The 24,092-nt window shown below is 36.9% G+C and overlaps 1 protein-coding gene across 3 annotated transcripts in view; it reads right to left on the reverse strand.

Annotated features, from left to right (window-relative positions):
• Positions 1-262: 262 nt before the first annotated feature.
• The window catches only part of LOC139447303 (guanine nucleotide exchange factor DBS-like), a 146,940-nt gene continuing 123,110 nt past the window's right edge, over positions 263-24,092 (reverse strand). For 2 of the 3 annotated variants that reach the window (XM_071228601.1, XM_071228599.1), the window contains exons 13-26: positions 22,560-22,759; positions 21,761-21,827; positions 20,822-20,937; positions 20,302-20,371; positions 19,389-19,484; positions 18,820-18,912; positions 18,330-18,458; positions 17,439-17,645; positions 16,894-16,986; positions 16,333-16,411; positions 15,348-15,423; positions 15,013-15,193; positions 13,367-13,580; positions 263-2,866 (exon numbers count right to left, since the gene is read on the reverse strand). In XM_071228601.1, the coding sequence (XP_071084702.1) occupies positions 2,769-2,866; positions 13,367-13,580; positions 15,013-15,193; positions 15,348-15,423; positions 16,333-16,411; positions 16,894-16,986; positions 17,439-17,645; positions 18,330-18,458; positions 18,820-18,912; positions 19,389-19,484; positions 20,302-20,371; positions 20,822-20,937; positions 21,761-21,827; positions 22,560-22,759 (1,719 nt within the window). In that variant the 3' untranslated portion in view covers positions 263-2,768. Of the gene's footprint in view, positions 2,867-10,950; positions 10,968-13,366; positions 13,581-15,012; positions 15,194-15,347; positions 15,424-16,332; positions 16,412-16,893; positions 16,987-17,438; positions 17,646-18,329; positions 18,459-18,819; positions 18,913-19,388; positions 19,485-20,301; positions 20,372-20,821; positions 20,938-21,760; positions 21,828-22,559; positions 22,760-24,092 lie in introns of all 3 variants that reach the window. The other variant, XM_071228600.1, reaches the window with a different exon arrangement.

Consider the following 24,092-nt stretch of genomic DNA (forward strand, 5'->3'; position numbering starts at 1 on the left):
GGGACACCCGAAATGGGCTTCACACACTGAATCGAACCAGGGTTTTTGGCATGACGAGTGAACGCTTTAACCAGTAGGCTACCCATTTTCTGCCTAGTTGTAATTTCTAGATTATGTAATAAACACCTGAGTAATGTCTATGTGAAATTTTAGCTGCCAATTTGCCTGAACAAAGTACCCCTTTAAGTGCTGGGGACCTATTGTAACGTGGTCCATATAGGTAAGTTGTAAAAACAAAACTATGCTGATGTTTAGTGTTTATTCATCATGATGTCTACCAAGGAATCAAAATCTGGGACAACAAGCCCAGTATGAAACCAATACGGCAATAATATAGTACATACATAGTTATGTACAATATTCAGTAATAAATTAATAACAAACAATTTTTACAGGATAAAATTCATAACAATAAGATGGTATTGCATTAAAACAACAACAGTCAATGAAATATCTCTTAAGATTACCATAAACATCTTCAGTTGTAACAAGATAAAATCTCAACTGCTATATTCCCTCTCCCTGTGTATATTTCTATCTGTAAGAATTATCTCCCTTGGAGTACAAATACATCACAGTTATTTCCCCTTGTCCAAAAAGCACAATGCTGATCACAGATAGAAATATAGGACTTGGAATGCAGGTCAGGATACAATTACACTACTTGAAAATAAATTCTTTTTTAATAATGATTATTCTTTTTTTAGAATAGCATTATCCAAATGGAATGATGAAATGAAGACAATATCTTCAATGGTAGCTGTTTGATATATCCGTTATAAGCAGGCATCAGGAACCAAAATATACAAGTTTACCACAAAATAACAAAAACACAAAAACTTTAACTCCCATATATATTGTTTGTGACTTAAGGCTTGTTTTTGTAAATTCTTCAAACAATGACAAAATGTGAGAATACCATGCAAAGACATATCTCCACATTAAGAATTGGGTGAAGGCTACTTTTGCCATCTTAAAACACAACTAACCATGATAACTACATTAAACTTATACCCTGAAAAAGCCTAACCAATTCTAAGAAGCACTTAGTTGATATTTGCTGCTATGGTAAGACTTTTTATAACCTCATAGTGAGTGAGTGAGTGAGTGAGTTGGGTTTAACGCCGCTTTTAACAGTATTCCAGTTATATCACAGCGTGTCAGCTTAATGTGGGAGGAAAGCCTGAAGTGGTGCAGGTCTCAGACGTTTACCACTTCGGTGAAACCCAGGAGCAAGGGTATGGTGCTGACAAACCTAGAAGCATAATCGGGGCGAACTGGGATTGGAACCCCAATCATAGGTTTCTGGCGTGCCCAAGGGACGCAACTCTGCACAGCAAATTGCGGGGCCTTAGACGACTGGGCCACCCGTGCCCCCTATTACCTCATAAGGCCATGAGAAAAACATATTTCTCATTTATAATGTTGACCAGGTCACCAGATCTTTCCCTTCATTTGCTCATTATGTTACATACCGCGACAGAATAGGGAAGGCAAAGAAACAATTCTTCCATTAAAATATTCCAAGTACAAATATTTCAGCCAGATCTTTACTGGACCAATTTTGAAACTTTACTGATTGCCAGAACAGAAAATGCTTCTTTGGCATGTATATTATTAGAACTATCAGGAGAATCATAATTCATTGTCTTACAACAACATGGCTGTGATGCAGTGCTTTTGGGATTTCTTATCGCTCTCCACACTACAAGAAAAACATGATTTTTCAGCCGCATTACCCTTTTACATAATTTCTTTGTCTTCTGAATAACCCTTGATTCAAATTTACGCAAGTTTGTAATTGTCTGATGAAGACCACACATTGTTATCAAAACCTAGTTATATGTATGACGAGGTCATGCTTTGTTTTGAAATGAAAAAAGTAGCACTGAAACAGACTTGAACACAGCAACATCAGCTTGCCAAAACATCTTCATAAAGTAGACCACTTGGCCAAAGTTATCTAGCATTATCTAATATACCACAGCGTTTCCTCTTGGTGTTAGAAGATGGACATTAACAAATACATTCCAGTATCATGTTAAGATGTGTAAAATCAAACATGTAAATATTGCTCATGGGTAAATTAATCATTTTATTGCTACCCATCACATTTTCCTTTTGACTTTTAAATCAGATCGTATTTCAAGGCAAGTTTATTGCAAATCTCAAACATTATTAAAAAATTCATTAAAAGGCTTGTGCATTAATCAACTCCATAGTAGATCCTATATCACAACAAATTAACAATAAAACAAATTCATACACCTCCTTGCATTGGCAAACAAATCTGGAGAGCAAATAGCTAACATGTTCTTGCTATTACTTGGTTTGACTATTACATCTTTTTCCCATTAGCCATCAATCTTTGTCAACGTAGACTTGGTTCGAACTGAGCTGTTTATGATGTATACTCAATTACAAAAGAAACACACCCTAAAGTATAAAATGTAAGAAAAGAAAAAGGTAAAAATTTTATTATATTATATTATCAATTATATTACCTTTTCGTTTTTGGAATTTTCATACTTGAGAATGTGCATTTCTTTTAGAATTGAATATATAAATCTTCAATGGAAAATAAATATTTTTATGATTTTGAAATAAATGCTTCATTGACTCTTTTTCTGTTGTCCCTGTCGTTTTTGGAATTTTCCTACTCTTGGGTGTGCATTTCTTTTAGAATTGAGTATATAAATCTTCAATGGAAAATAAATAGTTTTATGATTTTGAAATAAATGCTTCAATGACTCTTTTTCTGTTGTTCCTCACACTGTGGTTTCGACAGGACTTGTGGTTGATGCTGTGCCACTTGTAAGACTTGACCGACTGTTGTACATCTCTTTCTGACCTGGCACCAGAGATTCTGGAAATAAAGAAAACAATGTTTAATTGCTTCAAAGAAAACTACATTTACTGACGAAGCCAATGAAAGTTAATCAGCATCGCTTGTGGATTCAGTGGCAACACCGTGTCTCGTTAAAACGTTCCACCAGCACTACGACCATCATAAGGCCATGTGAAAGTAGAAAGTAACAGTCTTTGTATATACATCACCTTGTGTCACCTTGTGGAACCAGGTTCTGGCTTTCTAACTATTAAAACAGATACTGGTAGGAGTGTGTAGGAGTTAATTCGTAAGATCAAGTAGTAGGGAACAAACAATGTTCAAATGTTGATGAAATCTAAACATTTTTGGTAATTGTTCAATGCAATTATATACACCTTCCATATTTCTGTTTTTATCTCAATAATCTGTAATATGCAAGTAAAAACAATAAAAAATAAAAAATAGATATGGATTGTCATTTCCTTTTTTTGTCTTAGGTGGCGCTTATAAACAGATTGGTCTAAAATTTGCTAAGGGGGCACTGGGAATTTTTACTGACATTTGCTGCAGACTGGAGCCCCCATTGGCCTCGTTGGAAGTCTAGAATTAGTGGGTAAAAACGGTCCTGGGAAAGTTTCCAGTCAGCTGCTGCAGCCATACTTCTAAATCTAATTCTATTTTATTATAAATATCAGCTCATATATGTGGCGATGCAGTCATAAAATCAGCTGTTTGAATCAGAGGTGGTTATTGTAAATTGAAACCTCCAATTAATCAGAGTCAATTATTTTCCATTTCCAAGTATTTTTTCCCATTGATTAATTCATCATAACATGATTGAATTGTAGGGGTGACTATTGAAGCATTTTTTACTATTGCGATACTATTGCGATAGTTAAAACAACTATTGCGATACTATTGTGATAGTGGCCCTACAATTGCAATACTATTGCGATAGTTTTCACTTCCAATTATAGCAGGCTTTAGCAGCATATATTTCAGCATTTTGACTGACACCATCAAAATAATTATAACTCTCTGATACAATTTGTAAAGAAAACAAGAAATGAAAAGAAAACAAGTTCAAATTGACCTCTCAAAAACATTTTAATACAAAATTTCACTTCATGTAACTGGTAAAGTCTTAGGTTACTGCAGTGTTTTAGCACCAATGTGAATGAATGTGATTGACAACTGATTCCTGGACCAGTTGTGCTACTGAATCATATGTGACTATTACAAGCTCTCATATTGATACATCTGGGTGCCGTCTTGTCAAGTGGTCGGTCAGATTTGTAGTATTTCCTGAATACTTTAGAATTATCCGACAGATTCTACAACCTACGTTTTGCTTGTCTGTCTTGTTTTGCGTTTTGAAAAAGCCAAAATGGTCCCATACCCACGATTTACCTGCCTTATTGGCGACAATTTCAAACTGACATGTGGCGTCCGCCATCTTGTCAATGTTGCCTACCGATGTGTAGCTAAGGGACGTAACTCTAAATCAAGCAGACAAAGTAGTGCAATCCAAACGAAAGCACGACAGAGGTTAGGTGATCATAGGAGTTGTTTCTATGTTTTTTAAGAAAGTAAATGTACAAAACAAATTAACTATCGAAACTATCAATAGTTAGACAAACTATCGCCAATAGTATCGATTGTTTCAAGTTGCAATCGATAGTGTACTATCGTGAGACAAGCAATCGCAATCAATCGATAGTTCGATGTATCGTTACACCACTACTGAATTGTTCTTAAGTTGTCAAGCTTGGAAATAATAAACTTGAAGATTTTCATATATTTATCGTCACTTTACTCTTATGAGTTCAAAATGAAAGGGAAATGGTACTTCACAAATATGAAACAAGTATAGGATTTGGAGGCAGTAAATGATGCCCATAGGAAGACGAGGTAAAAAGAGGTCCAAGGTGTATCATGCTGGGCAAGAGATTTGTTTTGTGTTTTTTGATGCAGCAAAATTCTGGCTGACCACCTGATCGCAGTCATCGCTTTGTAAACAAGCATTGGTTCCTTGGGACATATATTCCTTTCTGGAAACCACATGGGTGTTTGTCAAAAGAGCCAACCAAACCAGTTATTAGCTGGTTAGAATGTGTGAGTGAGTGAGTTGGATTTAACGCCGCTTTTAACAGTATTCCAGTTATATCGCAGCATGTCAGCTTAATGTGGGAGGAAAGCTCGAAATGATGCATGTCTCAGACGTCTACCACTTTGGTGAAACCCACAAGCACGGGTATGGTGCTGACAAACCTAGAAACATAATCGGGGCAACCCAGGATTCGAACCCACAATCATAGGTTTCTGGGGTGCCCAAGGGCCACAACTATGCACAGCGAATCACAACGCCTTAGACGACTGGGCCACCAATGCCCCCTGGTTAGAATGTGTGACATGGTTGTAATCATACCTACAGGTGTGTATCATGCCCAGTTGGCTTAGCTCAGACTTTCGTACTTGGTTACAATCGAACATGCTCCTTTAACAAACATCAAAGAGCCTCATGCAAATCTTGCTAAAAAAATACAACCTTCAAGGGCCTTAGAGAAGCTTTCCATAAAGTTTTTTGGTAGACTTGTGGAGGACGTTTTCATCCATCACTGACCAAAATGATGTCCATATTTTGACCATATGTTATCCCGTTTGTTCAGGGGAACATTGACTAGCCTTTGCATGTGTTTGTGATTGGTGCCATCAGTGGGGCAGGATATGCTCACTATTTTCGTGAACAGTTTGTATCTTAACCATCTGATAGAGCTACTGACCTTTGGATTTTATTAAGTATCAGCTCTTCAATTTCAAGGAGGTGCTATTAAAATAAATTTGAAAGTCTTCTTGCCTTGAGTAAACATATTGTTGTCCAATTTAACATTATATGTATTCTTCATTCTGTTCTACATTAACAACATTTAATTAGAATGTGTCACTTTAGGCATACTGTTAGGATGGTAACTAATTTTATTCACAACATTAATCTATAATAACTACATAACTTTGGGAAAGTCAGTCAGCATCAAATATTTAATCTAGGGCAAAAATTATTAAAAATAATTCTGTCAGAAACTCGATCCATGGGCTCTGTAGCTCTTATCTCTAAAAATGCAAAAACATTGCATACAAGCCACATGCCAAATACCCTAAAATTATCAGTGTTAACGAAAGGACATATCTAAAAGTTTTCTGATTGGTTACCAAGGAAACTAGACCATAATTTGGTTGGTAATCAAAATGAACAACATGCACTACAGCCTAAACACCAAATGTCATCAACTTATCTGTATATATGGACAAATACTTGCCATGGAAACTAATCTTTGGACGGACAATCAGAAAAAACTTGACACAGACTATTCATAGATTTCTTTTGAAATAATTAATATTCATTTTGTTACAAATGGAGCTCAGTTTGGATTACTGCAAATAACAAAATCCTTATTAAGGTAAGGAACACCTGAAGAATGTTAGAGGTCAGTTGATTTTTTAATACCGTATTCGACGTTATAAGCACCCTGCTCTAATAAGCGCCCATGGTGATATTTGCTAATATATTGGCTAGAGAACAATCCCAATTGACACCCCTTCCGATTGATCAATGTACACAAAACTTATTTTTTTCGCGTATAATACGCACTCGTGTGTTAAATGCACCCTTAATCAAGGGCAATTAAATTCTTGAAAAATATATCGGTCGTACATAAACATTTCAGGCTGTCAGCATAAACCACGAAATCTATCTTTTCAACCAAAATAATATTCTAATAAGCGCCCCCTATTTTCTAATTTTGAGAGCGCCCTGGGCGCTTATTACGCCGAATATGGTAAGTCAAAAACATTCTTTTTCCTTTGCAACATAATACATATATATTTATCTATCATGGCCAAAGCTGACAGCCTATACTGACACACTGGACAAACCTGACAATACTTCTGGTTACGACAATTCACAGGAAGTTCCAACTTTTGGAGAGAAGACCAATAGATATTGTTTTAATTTTTCATGTTTTGGGGGGTTTTTTTAACAAAAAGGAAAATAATTATTTCCTGGTACAGTATATATAAAAACACAAAAAATTCCAACTAAAATTATCAGGCAGTTCCGGAGATGATGTTTGAAACATGAAAAGTTTGCAGTCAACAGGTCCCTACTCAGAACCAGATTTCAAGTGGTAAGCAAATGTCAATGTTGCATGCCGATTAAAAGGGATTTATTTGACATGCGTGAAAGAATGGTAACTCTTACTTAAAGTGAGTTTGGTTTTACACAGCTTTTAGCAATATTCCAGCAATATCACAGCAGGGGACACCAGAAATGGGCTTCACACATTGTACCCATGTCGGGATTCGAACCCGGGTCTTCGGCGTGATGAACAAACACTTACTTAAAGAGACATAAGTCTGCGTTGGCACCTTTACCTTGAGATTTCAGCGATACCTTCAAATTATAATATAAGTTGTCAACCGATGTCGAGGGGCATATGGTGTTGTGTACCCTGTGTGTGAGCCTGAAGGCTTGGGGTACATAGGCTCACACACAGGGTACATCACACTATACACCCCAAAGGATTGGTAGACAACAAATTTATCTCAATGACATTCGTTCCTACAGACCTGGAATACATATCCAAAGTTTCACTGAGAAAAAGGCCTTGATTCAGCCATTTTGACAGCTAGCAGACGATGCAAACGAACCAAGTTACTTCCCTTTACCCAATGCATATAGATAAACATTGGTTTATTTCAGCTCAAAGATACTTATTATGCAAGATAAGCAAGTTACATAAGGTATGTTCCGATTGATTTCTCAGCAGGGTACATGAGTGGACTACATGGAAAATAATTGCCCACTCCTTAACCAATTAGAAGCTAGCATTTTAATGTAAGGTGAGATAAAGTATGTTATTATCACACTCAAATCACCATACACTTTGCAATCACAAGGCAAGGGAGGTAACCCTTGTTGTCTTTTCAAAATGGTGGCAATAATATGACCACAAGACATTCATACTGTTATAATAAACTTTAAAAGTACAAAAATGGAAAGTGTTTGACATTCATCTCTTCTGTTATTTGTTGCATTTAACTCATTTCAAAAATGAATCGCACTTCAAATATAACAACTGGTGACCTGATTAACTAGCGAGGTAATGATTTGATTGGTTGATCTGGGTCCTGTGATGTCATATCGCAATGAAATGAAGACATTTTATGGTATTTTGTAGATACACATGGTGTTGCATGATGATTGTGTTCCAAGCTTATGGCAAGTTGTTATGAAAATAGAGAGCAGTAGTCAATATGATAAATGCCCAGTAATTGGAGTGTGGCACTGAAATGTATGTACTCCTTGAAATCTAATGTTGGGTTTCGACCTGGTGAATGATGGATGAATCCCGATAGTTCAAGCCAGATGAGCTCAACAACAAGTTATGAGTTTTGCACCAAAAAATGGTCATGGTGAGTTCTGAGGCAATGAATGAAGAATATAGTAAAGCGTAAAGAAGAAGATCTTAGAAATATTAGAACACACAATTTATAACAATGCAGTCAGATTCAAGCAGAAGATGTTACGACAGCATTTTTCTTAATTTATTCATCACGTATCCTTCTAATAGTCAATTATAAACCCCACTGGGCATATATTCCTCATAACAATATCAATATTAAAAAAAACCTACATATTTATCGAGGCTGTCCACAAGACAACAAGGAAATACCATAAGAACATTGATATCTAGGTTAATATCTGAAACACAACAGACCATGCATTAACTTATTATTGTCATATTATTGATATCATTATGCAAAAGAATAATGAAAATACATTGTGCAAAACACACAAACTGAAATTTACAACAATTGATACAATGATAAAACACTTTTTCCGTTTGAATGTTTGGATATTTTTTCTTCTAGTGTTTAGTCCATTTCTGAATGACTTCATTTACAGACTTTATAAAAGGCTGTAGAAAAACACACACTTAGGTTTTAAATATCTTTCAGTGCTGTGGTCATTGACATTATTTGTCACTTTGTTTTTTGCCACCCTCAGCAATATTCCAGCTACAAGATGGCAGTCTGTACATAATTGAGTCTGGACCAGACGATCCAGTGATCAGTATCAGGGTATGATGACAAGTCATCCACCAAGTCACAGAGTCTGACCACCCGATCCAACTGGTCGCCTCTCTTGCTGGGCACCTACCGTATTCAACGTTATAAGCGCCCAGGGTGCTCTCAAAATTAGAAATAGGGGGCTCTTATTAGAATATTATTTTGGTGAAAAAAAACTGTTGAAAGATAAATTTCGTGGTTTATGCTGACAGCCTGAAATGTTTATGTACGACAGATATATTTTTCAAGAATTTAATTGCCCATAATTAAAGGTGCATATAACACACGAGTGCGTATTATACGCGAATAAATACGTCTTGTGTACATTGATCAATCGGAAGGGGTGCTAATTGGGATTGTTCACTAGCCAATATATAGCAAATATCGCCGTGGGCGGTTATAAGAGCGGGGCGCTTATTACGTCGAATACGGTATTATAAATTCCTACATAGACATTGACATATAACACGACACTGAAAGTAGTCGGTGTCTCCTCCACTGATGATCTGGTGACTATCCTCAGTTACTAGAGGTTCTTTTCGACTGAATATGATCGTAAGAGAAAATTCATTATTAAGCATTCCTTGATACTGATAAATGTCTTACCCTTTTTGCAAACACCTGGTGTCATCACTGATTTCCAGTGATCCATTCATAAAATTTTCACTGCTATTTTGACAGGAATCTGTTTTGTAGGATAATCATGATAATCATGATTAAGTCTTGGATAATCAAGATCCAGGCCATTATCTGGCATTGACATTTAATAACATGATTTCACCTTGTTTAAAAAACTTGATTCTTCATGGCTGTATATTATTTTGAGCATCATGACACAATTTAGAGAGTCATACATGACCATAATAATATGTTTATGAATATTTTGGATAACATTTGCTTCTTGTGAATCTCTGGTAAAATAATCACATTTTCTGGACTTTTGGAAATAGTAATATTATGGTAATAGTATGTTTTATGATACGCCAATCTTACTTTGTAGCCATAGAGCCATTTTGTCACATAGTAGACGAGTGGAATGCCATCAACAAAGCAAAGAATTCTTTGGACCAAAACATCAGCTAATAAAATAGCACATAATTTTACATCTTCGTAATCACAAACATTGACATCAATAGCACTCATGCTTTTGATTGGCAGCTGTCAATCAGCGAAACATATCCCATTCCGTTAGTATTGAACAAAGCACTAGCTCCGCCTCCCAGTGTTATATCTATCTACATACATCTAGTAGTTAATATACACACTACTGTACATGTCAATCAGGTTCTACAGCATGCATTCATATAACCATGATAACAGCTATTTGATTATACATATTTTGTTAGTAAAAAAACATGTCAAAATATCACGAATGAATCAGTGAGATGCAAAAATATTCAAAATATTTTCATCTAAAATACATATATTCTTTTCTTTTTTCACTTCAGATGTACAGTCAAACACCAGTGTGGGAGGGACACTTTGATGTGTCAAACTTACAGTTGTAGAAGCTTGGTCATACATTAGTCATCTTTTTCGGTTGTGTCAAACCTTTGATAACTGGAATTTTACGTAGGTCCCTTCAACTTTGTCATAACGGTGTTTGACTTATTTTTTGATGAAAAAAGGTCAAAATAAATCAGTTTAATATATCCCCTTTTCACAAGGCCGATCACTTAACATCTTCAAAACTTCAATTTTGTGGAGAAACACAAATATAATATTTAAATTATTTTGTCTATTTTTTAAAAATTTCATTTCAGACAAATATTGATCCCATCTCACATGAAACATTATCATATTTCAAACTGGAATATAGCACACAATCTGAAAAACAAATATGAAAGAATGTATGAATGCAAGTTCAGGGCACAGTGCATACAACAGAGATGCAGAACCATGTATATGAACCTTGTAAGATGTCTACAGTATCCATGGTTAGTAGCACACACTAGAGTTTATTGGTCATCTTCTCCTGATGATGAACTTACCTGTTAAGGTGCCCACCCTGGTCAAAAGAAATGTCACAGTTTGTATGAATGTGGTCCACGACTTACTGACGCTTAATATGATGATAAATGGATCATGTATAAATGATTATGAAGAAAAATTAAAACTGCAGAATCAGCAGTTTTAAAGACATTTCTTGACAGTGTTAAGATTGTAAAACAAGAACGACCTAAGATATATTCTTAGCAAAAAATTGGAAATAAACATATTTGAATTTTAAGTTGATAATTTCAGTAATTTCTGGGATCACTACTTTTTTTTATATTAAAACATGATTTGAAATATTAAATATCATGTTAGATTATGTCTAACTCATTTTTCTGGAATATTCCTCATCACCTTGAAGGTAATTAATTATTTTCAAAATTCAGTGTCACAGTTGCTCAATACTTTAATTACTGTATTGATAAAATGCTATGATCAGCCAGTCACAAAACAACATAAAGGTTAAAAGAAATTTTGATTAACTGACCGAAACTAAGAAAATGGTGGTTGTATAAGCAAAAACTGCACAAAGACTCATTACAAATTTAAACATAAAAAATATTATCCTGATAAAAAAATGATGAAAGCATAACAATGAGTGAGTGAGTGAGTTTGGTTTTACACTACTCTGAACAGAGTTGCAGTAATTTCACACAATTTCAGCTTAATTTGGCAGGAAAGGTATGTAGGTCTTAGATGTTTACATCTTTGACCAAACCCAGGGATGGCGCTGACAGGCTAAGTACCATAAGAAGAGGGAATCTAGGATTCAAACCTACAATTAGAGAATCCTGGCATGACTAAGGGACCGAACTCTGCACAGGAAATTACATTACCTTGAACTACAACGACAATCACGGTGAGAAAGCCTGTGTTTTCCTCAAATGACAATTGATATATTTGAAATGTGCTGCTGAGTAAAATAATAACACAGCAATGAGGCTAACAAGCATTATCTCCCTTGTGTGATGTGAGACGTAACTCAGTGGGTGAACGATGCAAGGAAGCACATCAGCTGTTGACCGGTTATACCAAAAAAAGCTGTTCCAAACTTTCAAACTCTTAAAAAAACTTGAGAGTCAAACTTAAAAATCTCCTTACATCAAGCAACAAAAGAAGGAATTATAGCAGGTACATATGACACAATTTTCACAACCCTAACAATCACAGCACGAATTCCAACAAGCACCATCAGAAGGTTGGTTTGATGAGATTATTTTTCACAACCCTAACAATCACAGCAAGAATTCCAACAAGCACCATCAGAAGGTTGGTTTGATGAGATTATTTTTCACAACCCTAACAATCACAGCAAGAATTCCAACAAGCACCATTAGAAGGTTGGTTTGATGAGACTATTTTTCACGACCCTAACAATCACAGCAAGAATTCCAACAAGCACCATCAGAAGGTTGGTTTGATGAGATTATTTTTCACAACCCTAACAATCACAGCAAGAATTCCAACAAGCACAATCAGAGGATGGTTTGATGAGATTATTTTTCACGACCCTACCCTTAACAGTAATCCTTTCAACAAGGAAACTACAATTCTATTGAACAATGATGTCTCCAAATACACTGATCCAACACATAACAGGGAGTAGACTGGTTCTGTACTTCAAGATCAAGGGTAATATACAACTCATTAAAATGTACACAAGGAGTAAACAGTCAGAATTCGTTTGACTTTCTTGGAGATGCCACATACCCACCTGCGAGTCACAGCTGCCATTCAAGGGGAGTCAGGAGGGGTACTATTGTCATGAATGCCTATCTTCCCGAGGCAAGTGAGTTAACTGACTATTAAAGTCCAGTTTCCACCCTTGCCGAACTAGGCTGGTATTATGGAGTTACATTTTGGCTGGACTAACGAGTCTATGCATAGTCCAATCAAAATCGCGCACCGAAATCGAAATCTGGTTCGTAAAGTGTCATGCAGATTTTGGTCGACTGCAGGATTTGCAAAGCATGTGCACCGCTAACTCGTTGTCAACAGATATTTTCAGAATCTTTTCATGTTTTTAATCAAGGTGCTCACGTGATTTGATGCACATTGCGATGTAAGACTCGTTTTATCACAATATAGATTTTGATTATTAATCAGATCATCTTGACTGGGCGCCACCGTTTTGTTTGAAACAAATGCATGTGATACGAGAGGTTGAATCTGATTGGTCAATAGGAGAGGCATAGAAAGAACATAACTCGTAATAGCCAGTGGTGGCGCTACGATCGAGCCCAGTAATTCCAGCCAAGTTCGGCAAGTGTGGAAACTGGACTTTAAAGTCAGTTAACTCTCTTGCCTCAGGAAGATGATGAATGCCATGCTGCTAACATGATTGATCATCTGTAATTGCCCATTACTTTTCTTTACAGGCTATTGGCCCACCACATAGACATCCATACTAACCTGTGCTTGAATCTGACGGCAGCGCGCGCCGTGTTGTCTCCAGGTACGTTGACGGGACCCAGCCCTCCAGGTATGATGTCAGGTGCTTGGCATACCACCATCCATTGGTCCCCACCCTCAGGACCTCCACCAGGTCCCCCTCATGTAGACCCAGCTCATTCTGGTCCACTGGGAAGTAGTCCCCCAGGGACACAAAGTGCTCGCGGTACGAAGGCTGTGAACAAATACATAACATATTCATCACTTTGAGTATTTACTGCCTATTAGGCTATAAACAATAATGGACTTGGTTCTCAGGCACCATCTGTGTCATCATAAAGTTTACCACACATTTCGTTTATATTTCCATTTAAAAAAAAATAATCCTTAAATAATCCATGTCCAACGGTAGTCCAATACTGTATTCCAGTATTTTACTCATCAAGGAATACATTACTGTAGGGAGGCCCTTTCCCAGGTTGATTGTACACAACTGTTTATTTTGTTACATATCTGTAAACCAAATAGGTTACATACTAGTTTGAACAACCAAAACAAAAAGACACTTCCTGCCTGCCCACAGGCCCACCTACCCGCATGATACTTTCAAAAGTCATTGCCTGAGAACCAATTCTTGTATTTTTTAAAGCCTTAGATAATAAGAGTAAGTCAAGGCTCTGTTCCATAATGTGATCCTAAGATCTGTTTTATTACAATATAGATCTTAATTATCGATCAGATCATCTTCAATGGGCACCGACATTTTGTTTGAAGAAAATGCAAGTGATATGAGAGGTGTCATCTGATTGGTCAGTAGGAGGGACATAGAAGGGACATAACTCATAACAACCACTGGTGGCACTACGATCGAGCCCAGAGATTCCAGCCTAGCTCTGCAGGGGTGGACACTGGACTCATATAGTCAGTTATGTAGCATGCATCGGGAAGATGGTCAGAGAAGTACCTGTGAGTATTGTCGGTTTCCTGAATGGACTCCAGGGCACACTGACCATCTTCCCGAGGGAAGAGAGTTAACGGACTTTAAAAGTCCAGTTTCCACTCTTGCCAAACTAGGCTGGAATTACTGGGCTCGATCGTAGCGCCACCAGTGGCTATTACCAGTTATGTCCCTTCTAAACCTCTCCTATGGACCAATCAGATTCCACCTCTCGTATCTCTTTCGTTTGCTTCACACAAAATGGTATCGCCGAGTCAGGACGATCTGATCGATAATCAAGATCTATATTGTGATAAAACGGGTCTTACATTGCGAAATGCATCAAATCAAGTGAGCACCTTGATTAAAATCATGAAAAGACTTGGAAAATATCTGTTGACAACGAGTTGGCGGTGCACATTCTTTGCAAATCCTGCAATCGACCGAAATCTGCACGACAGTTTAAGAACCGGATTTCAATTTCGGTGCACGATTTTGATTGGACTATGCAAAGACTCGTTATTCCAGCCAAAATGTAACTCCATAATACCAGCCTAGTTCGGCAAGTGTGGAAACTGGACTTTTACAGTCGGTTAACTCCTTTGCCTCGGGAAGATGCACACTGACATGCTATCAAGATGTCACCAAGCCTGACAACCCGGTCCATGAAGTCCATTAACCTCATTTGACTCTAATTCTAACCTGGAGGCAGCACATTCAAACAACCTACCTCAATCTTGGGGATGTATTCATCCTCATCTGAGTTAGAAAACTCCCCACTTGACCAGCCACCATCATCCTCCACAAAGTCAGGGGGACTTGTCGGGGACTCTATTGGAGACACCATCCCAAGACCAATTGGCACTGTAGGGTTGTTGTTGAATGATTGTTGAGATTTCCAGTTGTCAAGACTAAAAACATTGGTAAAAATATTCCTTATAATACAATCTGAAAAAATATGTTAATTTTGCATAGGCAAAAAAGGTTTTACTGCATGATGCTCCTTGCATGGTTTGTCTGTATTTGACATATGGCAGTGAAGATGGGGAGGATTCACTTTTGTACCTGTGTGGAGTGTCTGAAGGGTGTCGCCGGTGACTTGATAGATCTTCCTGAGATTTCTGATGGTGAGAATGATGTGCTGAAAATATACAGAATATTTATTCACAAGTGCCACTTGGAACAGCATTTCAGTCATGTCTCGTGTCCATGTTTATTTTAGGTGAACTATGGACTTGCCCTTGCATGTGTTTGTGATGGGTGAAACCGGTGGGTCAGCTTACTCGCACAATTTTGCAAACACCTGGGTGCCATTGTTCAAAACAACCTTAGCGCTATGACTGTCATAAATCTATGTGAAGGTATGGGAGTTATGATCACCTTAGCGCTAAGATCCCTTTGTACAATGGCACCCTGGTATCATAACTATTTGAAAGTGACTCATAAAGAAACGACTGGAATCTTAGGACAATCTCATTAAAATCAGACCTTAGTTCTCGCTACCGCTAAACAAAGTTCTGAAGACATCCCATTAGGGGTCACGTCAGAACGACCTTTCATCCTACCAATCAGAGCATTGCTTACCAGATCATGAAAGTGACAGTCGGAATGTGCCTTCTAATCATACAACCTCGAAAACTTCAACACGGGGTATTCCGAACGATAGTTACGGGTTAAACTACAGAATCCATACAATCTAGACCATCTATTAGCCATTCCAGAATGTTCTTTTGTTTAGGTTTCAAATTTGTAATCGAGAATTTGTCAAAATATGTGGCGAAGTGTAGACGCCAATTTGAAATTAGTGCCGTAAAGAACGAGAAAGCTGCCTTCAGATTGGTCATTCCATTGATCAGTCAAAGTTCGCGCAAGGTCGGTCTGTGGTGACCCGTAATGGGATGTCCTCAGATGTTTGTTTAGCGGTAGCGATAACTTAAATCTTATTTTAATTAGATTGAAGCGGAGGATGGATTCTGCTTCAAGTAGAAACTTTCTTATAATTATGGAAATAGTTTTGCTATTTTGGGAAATATTTATTTGCTAAACTTACTTTTAATCTGATCAAACTGATTCAGCAAGACTTTCTTCACTTCTTTGATCCATGTGTCCTTCACATCCATCGTAGGGGCCTGGAAACACAGATAATGGTGAGTGATTGAGAAACTCCGCTGAGAGCAATATTAAAAACATTTCATGTCATCTTAATGTGATGCAGGACTTACTGATTCTTTGATGAAAATTAAAAGTGAATTAATTAATTAAAAGTGAATTAATTAATTAAATTAAAATGAAATCTAAGAGTAGATTTCAGTGTACATTTAGACCCCTATTAATAACAACCTTTTCAAGAGAGTACAAGGACACTCCATTAAAAATATTTATTCAATACTTAAAATGTTTTCACCACAGGTTTCATTCAGTTCTCAGCTTTTCAATCAATTCATAAACATGGCTACTAGTCCCGATCTTCTCACGACACCCTCTTTCTTCATTCCATGTTTTGGTTTAATTCTTCTTGTCATATTTTGAAATCCTGTCCCACACAGATGGGTGTGAATACCAGGCAAATATATGTCTGAGGGACTTGTCTGACTGGTCGTCTTTCACTGACCTGAATGATGTACACCTCCTCCCGACCTCGAAGCCACAGTTCAAACTTCTTTTTGTCTCCCTTGATGTTCTCTGTCAGACCCACTTGTGATAACTACAGAGAGAAAACATCGTGAAAAAGTGGGGAATATTGTGCTCGCCATATTATTTCCGGAATATTGATAAACATTCAATATACATCCTGATTGTTTTATTGTGATCCTTCTGAATTACGAAGATGCAAATAAAATTTGTCATTAATATTTTCTTATTCCTATGAAAATAAAAACAACCAATTTCCAAAACATAAATCCAGAATAACAGAAGGCACCATTCCAGTACCATTATTGGCAAATCAGTCACTTAAACATTCGTTTGAAATATACCATTTCCTGAAATATAGTTTAGTAATGTTAACAATAATTGTTTCAATAATAATTTGGTTTTCCTCAATATCAAACTGCATCTATCATGTCTTCTTCAAGTGCTTTTTCTCTTTGTTAAGATCTACTGCAAATACATTTTAAAAGAGCTATTTTCTTTGGAAATTCATATTTTTTAAATTACCTTTAATTTTTTCTTAAAGCTGTACACTGCATCATCTCCGCTGTGGTTTTCCTCTCTTTTCTTACACAATATTAATGCTCTTTCATACAAAAACAAGTGTCTGTGCATGGGTTTGAACCGCAAATCTTTGATCTTGTCTTTCTTGTGTTCTGTCCATACACTAAAACTGCCATGCATGATTAGTCTCCCTTGTTCTGACAAATTTTCCTGAAATGGTTAAATGAGAGTTACTGAAGTTTCCTGACACAAGAGCAATGTTAACATTTGTATTGTGATACATAAAATAATGTTGAATTGATAAAGACTTTCTATTTTAAAAGAAATGCAGTTTCTGAAAGAGATAAAATTTTCTCATTAATCTTAGAAAATCTGTACAGCTGTGCATAGTCTGGGATGTGAAGTTTCAAAACATCACGATGCAGTCTAGCTACCATCATGCCATTCTCTGCACCTGAACACATGTCTGTCTGTGTGTCAGTGACCTCCTTTGGGTGAGTCAGTGAGTGAATATGGTTTTACACCACTTCAGCAATATCTTGGCACGGAACACCAGAAATAGGCTACACCTATTGTACCCATGTAGGGAATCGAACCTGGGCCTTCAGCTCGAAGAGCGAACACTTTAACCACAAGGCTACCCAACCGCCCCTCAAGTGTGTCAAAGGGGAAAGTTTTTCAAAAGTTTCCTAAGCAAGTATACAATACTTTGTCAAGTCTAGATTTCTTTACTTTGCTGGTCTCTATTCTATAATATTAAAAAGGCAGTTTCACCAAAAATATTTTTTATTTCTGAGACTAAATGCAATAACATAGATCATTAGCATGCTTTCTGATGTAATCTGCATGTATCACTAAACTTCAAGATAACATTAGCTCAGTAAGTCTGCCTACCGAGAAGCCCACGATGGACACCTGATGCATGCTGTCGTTGAGGTATCGGAGCACGCTCAGGACGGTGTCCAGGGCGCCCTGTAGTTGGGACTCTAACTCCTGATTCTCTCCTGTAAATCTCAGCATCTCCTGCAACACACAATCAGAACTTACTTCTGTATCTATCAACACAAGCTATGCTTCTGAGCTTGGTGTCAATCCCCACTCCCAAGCTCTGCACATCTTCTGTAGGACTAATCGGGTGTTGAGTAACTTCAATCAAATTAGCTAATTAGCTTTGAAAGCCACTTGACCTGAGTCAAGTCATTGTTAAGCATAGATTGCCCAACACTTACTTCTCACTGCCTGTTGCGTTGATATTGATTATTATCTTTTCGTACTTTAAATATGCTACATCACAATATTTTTTAAATGAGCTGCTGAAAAATATATACAAAGGTTAGGCACTGACTAAAAATGTTTTCAAATAAAGAGGACAAATTGAACATACCTTAATGAGTAGCTGATATTTAGTGATTCTTTGAATGGGTTTCAAGAGGTAGGCCCCCAAAGGAAGCTTGTGACCTAGGCGCCTCTGACACTCCTGTTGTAGAAAAAAATACATTCAGTCTGCATGACATGTCAACACACAATAAGAAAATAGAATAAACATTCAGAGATAACAATCATGTCACGCAAACCCTGTTGACTGATGCCAGATCATACAACAAAACAAGATTCACAACAGTCAAAAGTCCTTCCTCATCTCCCTGGGGAGAGTATTGCTGCAACTGATATGCACAGAATTTTTAATCACTCGCGATGGCTTCCTACTTGGTACCCATTTATTGCTTGGTAATGGAAACACGATGGTGGTATATGGTCTTAGCACAATTGCGCAATTCATGATTGATGATGATCATCAATGATCAACAACATCAGCAGCAGCATCATCATCATCACAGCAGGCGGTTTTATATGTCAAATATCACATCATCAATCCAGCCCCTAAACGGCCATTGTGGACACCTGATCCCCATTGTAGAAGGTTCAAGTTCCAGTCCATGTTCTGTAGCTCACCTTGAAGAATGAGTTGCCGTCCCCAATCTTGATTCGGAGATTCTCAGACTTGGGCTTGTTCTGACAGTAAATGCTGTACATTTGAAATTCTTCTTTCTGTGAAACAAACAAGGGAGAGATTTATATTTTTTTCACGTGTGCCACTTGGCACGCATAAAGATGTAGGTGTGCCCTTTGGAACTATTGTGTGCCAAGACAATGTAGGAAAGAATAGCCTTGATCAATCATCTCTCTTGTTGAATGTCACTTTGTTGTAATTTTGAAAGTTTGCCTTGTATCCTTTCAGACTGAGACTGAGAAACATTTTTTTCATTTTCATTACTGCATACTCAAAAATAATTGTGAAATTAAATTTAATCATGCACTACTAATGTTCACATGCATGCTCATCATTTTCCAATGTGTCTGTCACGTATATTTGTGTGAAGGGAAATTCATTTACCATAATGTACTATTTTTCAGAAAACAATTTCGAAATGTGCTTTTCAAGAAATGTGTTGTTATTTTGACCAGGCCATATGATATTAACTGTGCCATCGGTACCAAAATACAAGGAATTTCACACCCTTAACATCATTCGGAACTAAAAACCAAAATATGAAATTGTGAGGTAAATTTGAACTTAAAGCTTACAAGCAAAGTCGGTCACTACACACCTTTAATCATTCCATTATTTCACAAAAATACATCCTCATCTTAGCTGGTAATAATTCACTTTTAGAATCTTTTGTGGAAAATAAAAGAACAGCTCATTTACAAAATTAACACTAATTTACAAAAATTACATTCATATATGCTGGCAATACTGATAAATGTTAGAGTCCTCTTGTTCAAAATATTGAACAGTTAATTTACACACTGATGATGGTTTTAGCACTTAACTCATACACATGGTTGATTTAGGTCAACTTACCCTATTTACAAAACACTTTCCCATCTTGGCTGGTTCCTCTCGACAATCTGTTAACTCTTTCAAGAAATGTCTGCAACAATAACAATGACATGACTTTTTATTGGTTAAAAGTCACGATTTCTTTACATGAGAATTCCATGATGTGAACCGAAACTGCAACCTCACATGTCAAGTTCGGTATCATAACGCTCTGTATTCCCACTGAGCCACAGGGGCAGGTGAAGAAGTGTGTTCAATCTTACATGTCCTGACTTCAGTTGTCTGCATGCTGCACATGGTATTGTCATTGAATTTGTTTTATAGCGCAACTACTGTATTGTTTTACTAATATACAGTATCACAATGTTTTTTTATTCTTACTGGTAATTTCTTGAATTTAGATGGTTCATAAGTAAGTTAAACACTCCTCTTCAGTTTTGGTTGGAAATGTAAATCCTCAAGCTTGGGGTTTACATTTACAACCAAAACCGAGGAGGAATATCTTAACTTCATCAAAAAGTAATAAGTAAATAATGCTTACTCTTGATGAAACTTGCATATCTGTTCAAGGTTTCCAAACAGAATATGTCTGTTGCCCACCAACTCTGCCGGTATTAAATGCTGCATTGTCCGACTGTCCATTTCTTCATAATAACCCTAAAAACAATTAGATAATCACTAATTACATGTTTAACAATAAAGGAAGATGAACAAAATAAAAAGAAACAATGAGCAGAAGTATCTGGGTTAATTGAAATCTAGTACAATCACAACTTCGGTTACATATACGAAATTGTACCCATGTGGGGAGTCAAACCCCGATCATCAGCTTGACAAGTTCTTTTTTTTTTTGTTCTTTGTTGTTTAACACCGCATTCAGCAATATTCCAGCTATATTATGGCAGTCTGTAAATAATCGGGTCTGGACCAGACAATACAGTGATTGACATCATGAATATCAATCCACGCAATTGGGATTGATGACATGCATCAACCAAGCCAGCAAGCCTGACCACCCGATCCCGTTAGTCGCCTCTTAAGACAAGTATAGTCGCCTTTTATGTCAAGCATGGGTTGCGGAAGACTTATTCTAACCCGGATCTTCATGGGTCAGCTTGACAAGTGAACGCCTCAACCACTAGGCTATCCCACTGCCCCTGAATCTGGAGTTGGTTTTAATGATGATTATATAACTATTCAAATAATACCATGCCATTTAATTTTGTTGTTGTGCAATTCTTAGACATTTACCATCATGGCAAAAGCAACACGGTATTGTGTACACAGCAATTCATAATCAGATTGAATCTGGGACTGGAACCCACTGTCAACAGATCCTGTCATGCAAAGGGTAACAACTCTCTACATTAAATGTGTACAGCTATAGATCCCCATTAGTAAGTATATGTCGGACCAATAAAATGTAAATGTAGGACCAGTTATCAGGGAATTTCACAGTGAATTATCAACAAGTACTTACTTTTAAAATTTCTCGAAGCTCTCCAACATACGTGTTTTCTGTCTCGATAAGTTCATTCATTACATGCCTGTAAGTTAATAAAAGAAAAAAATATTTGAAGCAATCAAAACCATCATCATCAACTTGTGTGTGCAACATAAATACACACATATCCAGATATCATTATATATTTGACTAGAGTTATCTCCCCTTATTTACGACACCACTGCTGAGAAAACATATGCTTTCAAATTATATTTTAAAATAATTAATGACTCATTTCCAGATACTGTTGAGGTAATATGATTAAATCTTTAAACTCTAGTACCATCCACATTATAATAGCTGAACTATAGTAAATAACCAATATTTTAAGAAATATATTTACCTATGCATAAAAATATCCTTTTGTTAAAACATTACTAATATAAAGTCACATAATTTATTTCTCATCTCATAATAAAAAAGGGTAGGTACATTGAAAGGTTATTAACTTTTCATTTAAATTTCCCAACAAGTCCAAACTGAAATCACCATGTGCCAAATGAAAACAATGATATAGAGAGTATGGTTGTGTGGCCATTATTGTTGCTGGTCATCAAGAAGGGTTACATCAAAAAGTGAACTTCCTAGTGGAAAAAAATGTGGAATCACAACATAATTTAAAATGCAAACATTTTTCAAAAACTTTGGATGGGACTATTTTTGGACAATCAGCAACAAGGATTTTTTAAATGTTGCTCTAGCAATCAATAAAGATGACTACAAAATAGTAACTCTGAATGAAAATATGTTTAAAATACTGCATTGTATTGCTGACCTTTGTTTTGCTTGTAACGTGTCTATTTCTGACAGTGATGAAACAGACATGGAGGAGTAGGAGCTGCGCTGGTTGTGCGAGTCTGTTGTCGACATGTCCGACACCGTCAAGCTGCTACTGCTGACACTGCTGGCGTTGCTACGGTCACCAGACAAACTCAGATGTGCAGGGTGCTGGATCTCACTCTTGTCAACACGATGCTGCAATAGACACAGAATTGTCAACCCAATTCTACAATAAACACAGAATTGTCAACCCAATTCTACAATAAACACAGAACTGTCAACCCAATTTTACCATAAACACAGAATTGTCAACCCAATTCTACAGTTAACACAGAATTGTCAATCCAATTCTAAATAAACACAGAATTGTCAACCAAATCCTACAATTAACACAGAATTGTCAACCCAATTCTACAATAAACACAGAATTGTCAACCCAATTCTACAATAAACACAGAATTATCAACCAAATTCTACAATTAACACAGAATTGTCAACCCATTTCTACAATAAACAGATTTGTCAACCTGTTGCTGTTGTAGAAATAACTGTCAACCAAACACATGTTCCCCCTGAACATTTGATCTGATGGCTTCAATGTACCAAGAGTTTTTTTTCCTGTGGATTTTCCTTTCCCGTGAATATTGTTCCACAGGAACCAAACTTCAGGTATATTGATTCCAACAGAACATATGTAGAGGGAGAACATTTTTAATGCTCGGACATCCCACTTCAGATCCAACTTGTGTTATCCCATTTCAGATACAGCTGGTGTTATCCCACTTCAGATACCGCTGGTGTTATCCCACTTCAAATACAGTTGGTGTTATCACACTTCAGATACAGCTGGTGTTATCCCATTTCAGATACAGCTGGTGTTTTCCCATTTCAGACTTAGCTGGTGTTACCCGACTTCAGATACAGCTGGTGTTATCACACTTCAGGCATAACCAGTGTTATCTCATTCAGCTACAGCTGCTGTTATCCGACTTCAGATACAGCTGGTGTTATCCGACTTCAAATACAGTTGGTGTTATCCCACTTCAGATACAGCTGGTGTTATCCTACTTCAGATACAGCTGGTGTTATCCAACTTCATATATTGCTGGTATTATCCCAAATAATACATAGCTAGTGTTATCACACTTCAGGCATAACCAGTGTTATCTCATTCAGATATAGCTGGTGTTATCAAGTTTCATATATAGCTGGTATTATCCCAAATAAGTGAGTGAGTGAGTATGGTTTTATGCCACTTTTAGAAATATTCAAGCAATATCATGACAGGGGACACCAGAAATGGGCTTCACACATTGTACCAATGTCGGGAATCGAACTTGGGTCTTCAGCGTGACAAGCGAACGCTTTCACCACTAGGCTACCCGACTGCCCTATCCCAAATAAGACATAGCTTAGCATGGCGTTGATCTGACAACCGACACACTGCTACGTTCACAAAAACTTGAGGACTGTCGTGATGCTGAATACTCCTCCCTAGTTATGTTATTTTGTCAATTTGAATTTCTAT

The sequence above is a fragment of the Haliotis cracherodii genome, unplaced genomic scaffold, assembly GCF_022045235.1.
Source record: "Haliotis cracherodii isolate W230 unplaced genomic scaffold, xgHalCrac1.p SCAF_7, whole genome shotgun sequence".
Taxonomy (NCBI): Eukaryota; Metazoa; Mollusca; class Gastropoda; order Lepetellida; family Haliotidae; genus Haliotis; species Haliotis cracherodii.